Raw genomic sequence first — 7,972 nt, 5'->3', positions numbered from 1 at the left:
ATCCCTTCCGAGCTGTCCACGAAAGCAGCACTTTGTTACAAAGTACCATCTTGAAAGTAGCCCTTGTCATTCCATTAAAACACACATGTCGTGTCTGACTGTTAGAGATGACTGTTCAGAGAAGGGGTAGCTTTCACCTTTCTCATCTGATACCGTATTTACTGCTAGATGTTATGTGCCATTTTCGGCTTAATATTTGAATAAGGCCTCTTTGTTTGCAGTAAGTCCTGCCAATAATACACTGCCACAAGCATTTAAACTCTGTATTTATAACAGCATCAGTAATCTGTCATCAAGGGTGCTGTTAAAATACTGGCTTTCCAACTCCTGAGTTTTCTTCCTCTGCCAAAGTAGCCAAATAGAAAGTCTCTTCCACAAAATACTTCAGGGCAGACGTTTAGTGTCTGGAAACCCTAAAAATTTTCTTTGTAATGCATTGATTTAGTAGACTAATGATCTTTAAAAAATCCTACAAAAGTTACCATAACCTGCAAGAGCTTAGTCATTTACTGAATGACACAGAACCATACAATAATTTGGGGTGGAAGGGACCTCTGGAGGTCATCTAGGCCAACCCCTGCAGATCTGATTTGATCAGGTTGCTCAGGGCCATGTTTAGTTGAGTTTCGAGCACTACCAAGGATGAAGACTGCACAACCTCTCTGGGCAACCAGCTGTATTTGAAGCACTCCAGCCCCGGCTGGGGAAGAGACCTCAAGCTCTCTCTGCAGCCCCACACCAGGGCAGCAGCATGCCCCCCTGGAGCTCCGGCTGGGTGGACATCCCCACTGTGCCATGGTGCCCCCCTCTTGTGAGACTAGCGGCCCACCACAGCACCTGGCACCCATCAGGCCGTTGACCAGTGGTGGCCATCACGCCCCCACACAGCAGCCGTCCAGACTGAATCACTAAATAACATAGAGTCGCACCTAGCTGGGAGCGGCGGGACGGTATTCACTGCTACTTTGGTTTAAAGCCTATATAAGCTGCAACAGCGCCATTAAGACAGAGGGCTTTTGCTGGCCAAGTAGGCGCAGACTATGGCCAACCTCTTGTTCCAAACAACAGGATGAACCCTGAAGAGTTTTGTGTGCTCAGGGAAATAGTTAAGTTATACAACCAACCTGCTGATCATCAAGAACGTGTCCAGAAGTGTCCAGAAGAAGCAGATTGTGAGTATCAACACTGGCAACAGCAAATCTGTGCAATCTGAACAGACCGGTCACCAGTGCAATTTGAATGGACACTGGTGCAATTTGAAGAGACCAGTCACCACCGAGTTATTCTCTACCCAGGCCTATAATTAAGGAAACTAAAAAATACTGGGGGGAACCAGAGAGACTCCAGGGAACTCCACAGCCCCACGCCAGGATCCAGATCATCTCTGCAACCTCCTGGGATTCCTGAGATGGCAAGGAAGCTGGACAAGGCAGAAACCACTACATTAACTTGCCCAGCTTCTCTTCCAGATTGTGCTGTCTCTCACACAGATCAGGGATATCACGCAATTTGTAAAATTGCATACATCTGTGACTACACTATTTTGGTATCAAAATCCATTTAGTCTTCACACTGCAATTTAGTCTCAAACAGCGACACAGAGAAGGTGAGAAGAGCTGACAAAGATGTGCCAAGTCTCAAAATGATGTGAATACCTGCATTTGCCACCAATTTGTGTCATGGGGGGGAAGAGAAACATGAGACAATGTGACACTGCTAGGCTCAGCTCAGTTGCTTAGTGGATCAAGCAAGGGATAGGCTGTGTCATAAAAAGCTTCGCCCACACCTAAACACACAGAGTTAACTGAGACCTGCCCCTGTTATCACTCCAGTAAGCCAAAACAGCTGGGCCTAGGGGAATGCGACTCACCCTCCAACCAGCCTCAGAGCTGGGCTTATGGACAGCAGCCCGCACCAACACGCGACAGTCCTACCGCTGCTACTCTGCTTCTACGTGGTGTTGGATGTCCACATACCAATGTTCTCCCACAGTTTCTATTCCTGGGGGGGTTTATAGCCAGATGTTGGCACAGGCCAGCAACCAGAGCAGTCCGTGATGACACCACCGTACACCTTTCCAGCAGTTCCAGGTACTGCTCTGTCAGTTGTTGATCCATAGCCTGTACCAAAGCTCATCATACTCAGGTCTTGTTTGCACTGACCTGTCAGCCATGGCTCATTACACTCAGTTTCTCCACTCCTGATCAAGGCAAGGTCGTGATGCTCCCATGACAGGGCTGCATACAATTTGCTAGTATACCGAGTAAAGTAAGAAAATCAGACTTAATGTTCATCATAATACCTTATGCTGTCTGCCAAAGTACGACTGGTATATGGTAGAGTCGCTCCAGACTGAGGATCCAAAAACCATTATAATTTCACATGTGTAAATTGCCTTATAAAGAGAAACTTAATTAGTCCATTTATATATGCATGACTCTTCTGTGTGTGTTTAATTTCTGGTAGCTCAAATTCTCCCATGCCTTGTAAAATAGATTACTGTTACCAACGTATTTATTAAACAGTAGTATAATAGTGTCATCCATTGTTCCTACGAGATGCAACCAGAACACTTTTTTCAGAAATGCAATCATTCAAATGCAGATGTTGCTGCTGCTTACTCAGAAAACTTTAAAAAGTAGTTACCTTCTGATAACTACTATAATATTTCTATGCCTGCTGCAATAGGCTCCACCCAGGATTTCCCAAGAGAAGCAATACACAGGCTCTTCCTTGGTGAATTCCTCTCTAAACATTTCAACAATCATTCATCAACATTATTCTGAGGGATAAGGCTGTAGCCAATAAATCAGATAGATCTGAGGGGATTCTCAAACTACTAGAATGTAACCTTTTAACCTGCTGCCAGATCTAGGAATAGTGAGGTATATCCCACCTGATCCTTTGTGTATTTAAGATGCAGACAATAAGGAGGAAAAAAAGGGCTTCCCCAGAGAGTAGGCAAGTTTGTACGCTGCGCAGTGCTTGTCATTTATTCAAATGTGTCCACTGCAATTATTTAAAAGGCCTGACTGCTTCCCAGGTGCTGCTGAAGCCCTATTCCTCCGAGCAAGCTTTCTTCAGCTTCCATAGAGATCATTAACATTTTTTGAAGGAGACAAAATCCTACATGTAAATATTGTGACTGCTGACAATAAGCATTTACTAAAGCTTCATCTTGTTGTGACTGTTACATGAACAGACTAGAAACCTCACTCTAATTCACTGGGGGCCAGTGGTTGGGTAACATGTTTTGTTTTCAACATAGGCTTTAATGTCCAGGTCCCTGACCCCAGGAGGATACGGGATTTTAGAAGTTAAAAATGCAGGGAAGATGTTACATGTATTTAAACATGTTTATATACTGTCTGATAGTTTGGCTTCCCCTTCTGTTAAAAATCTCCATACCTGCTGCTCCTTCCGGTTCATTGTAAAACAGTAGAGAAGCACAGTGACCTCTGAGCACCTAGTAGATATTTTCCTATTTTAGCAATCTGCTTCTGCAACAGAGAGGAGGGTGTTCTATTAACAGAAAACTGCATTTGAAAAGATGACCAGATAAAGCCCAATAAGGCATCTCTTCAGATAGATAGAAGAGGAAGTAGAACTGAAAGAAAATGCCTTGATGCCTAGATCCTTTCTCCCATTGCAGTCAGACAGCATACAAATACGCTAAGGAGCAGCAGTTGTATGAAGTAAGATACAGCACAGCTAAGGCAAAGCAAATCTGCAAGACAGACTAAATACTACTTCCATTAACATTAAGTATTAGGAGCGCTAACTGCAACCATTTTAAAGTCTGAAAGCAGTTCAGAACCTATGAAAATCCAGGGAGGCAGGATCCAAATCCTTTCTCTCCAGTAAGAGCCACACATCTGACACACGTTACATTGCGCTATAGCATACCTGCAGATAGCTACAGTGGGGAATTCTCATCCCTTATTGGCATGTCTGTGAAACCTTACGCTTTGGTCCAAATGAAATCGTCACACTATCAGCCCTGCCAGAGCAAAATAAATAGCATGTCATAAACCATTAATTGCAGCAGTTCTCTTCAGTCCCCTTCTTTGACAGGCCTGCTAAACCCTTCCCCAGCCACCTTCTCTCCTTGAATAGCCCTACGTAACAGGGGGAACAACTACTTAAGATGCTGTATCAATCCCACAGGTGCACGAGATCCCAAATTCTACCTTTGCTATCCACACCACAGAGTAACAGTTGTCCTGCCATCGTAGGACTTTCGGGATATGAAGAGCTGTAACACAAGGGCTTCACATGCAACACAGTTCCAAAAAAGGGCAGGTATAAAAATAGGATATAGGAAATGAGAGTTTCTCAGTCACATAAAACTTTTTAGAATGAGATGGGAAATGGAAAAAAAAAGATCCTTGTCCTGTTTGAAGAGCTCCTCCTTCATTTATTGTATTTCATAATATCAGAATGTAGCACTAGCCCAGAAAAAAAACAGATTATGCTGCAAGCTTTATTAGCACATAATTTATAATTGGATAGATCACTGTCTAACTTGTGCCTCTACTAAAGCTTTTTTATCACCATTTTTGCAAAGATCATAAGTAACTTGCCCATTATTTAATAATGTGTATTACCACAGCACTCAACGACCCACTAAAGACAAACTCCATGAGGCTGGATGCCTTAGACAAAGACAGGAAAATGTCCTTACCCCAGAGAGTTTACAATCTAAGAGTTTTGTAAATGCTTATATTAACAAGTACTTTCAAATGTTTAACACGCTCTGCAACATTCAAAATTATACTGCACATTTTAAGTTCAGTAATACATCCCTGTGTTTGGGACCCCGTGAAAGTAAAAGGGAGTCTTCCGTCGACTTCAGTGAGCTTCGGAATAGATCCAAAACACTCGAGATAAATATTCAGATTTGGTGGCAGGGTTCACACATGTACCACTTCACTCAACAAGTTAGTCATGATTTTTAATCTTCCTCAGTAGCAAAATAGCTAAGGAAGAATCAGTTCATTAAATGGTTGGCAAACAGCATTACAGCCAAGTACAAGTGAACTCAGGTGACACAGGGCTTAAACACAACTCACAACACTTCTAGGGAGGGTAATTTTCAGAAGTTATTAAATCTTTACTTTCTGCAATTCAACTATGGTATCACAGAATAAATTCCCAAACCCTGAGGCGCCACAAAAAAGTATCCATACATAATTTTTTATGTGCAATATGAGCTATAACCACAAGTGTCACCTGTTTGTCTTTTTAAGAAAAAAAGAGCAATATGGAAAGGCAAAAACAATCTCTTAAAAACTCTAGGTACTGACATATACCATCACAGGAAGGAAAGAGAATGAAGGTAGCAGCTAACTACAGCTGTTTTGGCTGAAGCTATGAATCTGTGTGGAATATTTTTTTAGATGCTCCTCATGTTCACCATCCCCATGCTGCTGTTGGTAATGCTGCTGCAATTTGGATCCACTGGTTCCCCCCATTCCTTCCGCAGCTGGAAAATGTCCATTGGACATATTGAGTATAATGGAGGTCAAGGATTTAATGTAATTTTTGGCCAGTGTTAGAGTCTCTATTTTGGAAAGTTTGTTCTCAGCTCTCACATGGGGGATCACCTCCCGCAAGGCCTGGAAAGCGTTGTTGAGCTTGTGCATTCTCTGCCTCTCGCGTTCATTGCTTTCCAGTCTCCTCAGCTGTCTGTCTTTATTGCTCCAAGCGTTCTTGGTTCTGGCTGCAGGACTCTTGCTGCTCTCCTTGCTCCCCCCTTTCCTCCTTTCTTTGCATCGCAAGCGTTTCACCAGTTCTTTTTTTCTCACTGTTGACTCCTCGGAAAATGCTTCTTTATCAACAGTGAGCCTTTGCTTCTTCCCTTTGGTTTTAGTCTTCATGTTTCCATTGACATTCCAGCCTGATCACCCTTAAATGAATCTTCTGGTACGAAGCATCAATATTCTGTAAAAACATGACACCAAAATCTTTAACGGTTGCACAGTTCCATGCTAAACAAATGCTTGGATACAAGTGTGAGATGTTTGCTTGCTCAGTACTGGAAAACCATCATCAGCTGTTTTAATTCAGCGATGTTCATTTCAGCAGTGAGTGCCGTTAGACAAGGTGACCTGTGCAGATGAACACAGGAGAAAAGCCTTTTTTAGAGAACAACAAATACTCCTTCCACTGGAAGGAAGGGGGTACAGAGGGTGCAGAGGCCAAATTAATTGGACCACCGAAATAAAGGTGCAGTGAACATCACCTACTGCTATCCTTGGGTATGGAAAGCCAAACGAAAACCAGACATTTCCCTTTACTTTCTCATAAGTATGCCACAAACTGGAAAGATCTGTCTTCTCTAAGTAAGAAAATGGTCTCCAAGCTCATCCAGCACTGATCATCCATTTGTATGTCTACTAGTATGTTTTAAACTGAAGTTAGATCGGTTTTTGCAGTGTGCAACTGGATTTAAAACCAGTAGCTCCATTTCATGTATCAGATTGACAGCACATTCAAATAGTGCTGAAGTCACTGGGTAACAGCTGTGCTGGAATCATTCTCAGACGGTAGAAACACTCTTTTTCAAATTCTCCTCTCAGCCACATTGCTCTCATTAGTTTACATGCAAAGAGGATTTAGGCAGTCATGACACATGACAAGAAACACTGATGATAACTACATAAGTATGCCATACTAAAGCAAGATCTGCCCTCAGAGAATACAGGACAGATATTTAAAAAAACAGCTGAGATGCTGCTTGTCCAATTTAAAGACCTCAATGAGCAGAAAAAAAAAAAAAAAAAAGACTGTGGGAAGAGTGAACCAAAAACCAACATGAGTAAAATGGTCAGTTAGGTTTGACAACACACTGCCTCTGTTTTTTGATCTCAGCTGTTTCTCTTTTCTCCCAGCTCTAATTACTGCAAGTTATAATAAAACCACATGCTGCATCATCATACACACACAGACGTACATAGGAGCATTAGACAAAAGCCTCAAACTCTGACTGAAAAAGTAGCTTCTCCTTGAGTTCCTGGTAATCTGCTTTTTGTAGAAATAGGTTGCCACTGTGTATATATATATAGTCCCACTAGAGGGAAACATGACACACAAACTCCTATAGCAGCTCAGGTGCTTCTCTTAAACAACATGTTCTCTCCCAGGTTGTCTTTGCAATCTGGTCTAGCCACCACCACGCACACCTGCAGAGACACACACGCTTCACTGTGGCTTTCTGCACACAGCCAACTTCCCTCTCAGCTAAGCAAAGCAGAAAGGAAAGCAAAGAGGCCAGCTACTGCCAGGAGATTAGCAGTCCTCAGCTGAGGATTTTTTTCTTCTCTACCCAAGCCCCTTCATTCCCCAGGTCAGTGTCTTTGCCTGATCGTTTACTTTTACATCTCATCCTCGAGGTGCCAGCTGCATCGGTTATGGATAGCTCCAGCAGCTCTTCCTTGTTGGTGGTCTTCCCAGCTCTCTCAGTTCTGCTCTTTGAGGCTGATATACAGGTGAGAGAAAGTCTAGGTATTAATCACACCCAGAAGAAAGCAGTCAATTTTAAAGTAAGGTGTCACCTTAGGCACAGCAAGGGATAGAGTGGAAGCAGAGCAAGCACTTGGATGCAGCACAAACAGGAGTTGCATTATGCACTCAAAAGTAGCATCTTGCCCTTCTGACATGATGGAAAGCTGCTGGGAGAAAGTAGCTCCGTCCTTCACCAACAATCAAACAATGGTGGGGTATAACTGCAATTTCTGCCCTGGTCCGATAGCAGCAGAGCAGTATTTACTCTCCAGTTTAACCAAAAAGACACAGCAATGCTCCTTCCTCACGTGTTAACATGGCAGATGATGGGCAGTGAGGTTTTAGCCTCCCACCAAGCCCAGACGCTGGGCCAACACTAGGTTTGAAGACAGCAGCCTCACAGCAATCCTTCCTCTAGCACCAGTGCTCAGTCAGTATTGCCAAAACACTTTCACTTTCTTCCAGT

At 43.1% G+C, this 7,972-nt stretch overlaps 1 protein-coding gene across 1 annotated transcript; it reads right to left on the bottom strand.

Moving 5' to 3' along the window:
• Positions 1–5,345: 5,345 nt before the first annotated feature.
• On the bottom strand, positions 5,346–5,879 carry BHLHA15 (basic helix-loop-helix family member a15). The gene has a single exon (XM_013950863.2). It carries the CDS (start codon positions 5,877–5,879, stop codon positions 5,346–5,348), a length of 534 nt encoding a protein of 177 aa, XP_013806317.1.
• Between the last annotated feature and the right edge of the window lie 2,093 nt (positions 5,880–7,972).

The sequence above is a fragment of the Apteryx mantelli genome, chromosome 16 (assembly GCF_036417845.1).
Source record: "Apteryx mantelli isolate bAptMan1 chromosome 16, bAptMan1.hap1, whole genome shotgun sequence".
Lineage (NCBI taxonomy): Eukaryota > Metazoa > Chordata > Aves > Apterygiformes > Apterygidae > Apteryx > Apteryx mantelli.
The sequence above is the reverse complement of the archived record's forward strand: the minus strand, read 5'-3'. Positions and strand labels throughout refer to the sequence as shown.

Excerpts from the sequence above, each read along its gene's own strand:
- BHLHA15 (XM_013950863.2), bottom strand. The coding sequence starts at position 5,879 with ATGAAGACTAAAACCAAAGGGAAGAAGCAAAGGCTCACTGTTGATAAA.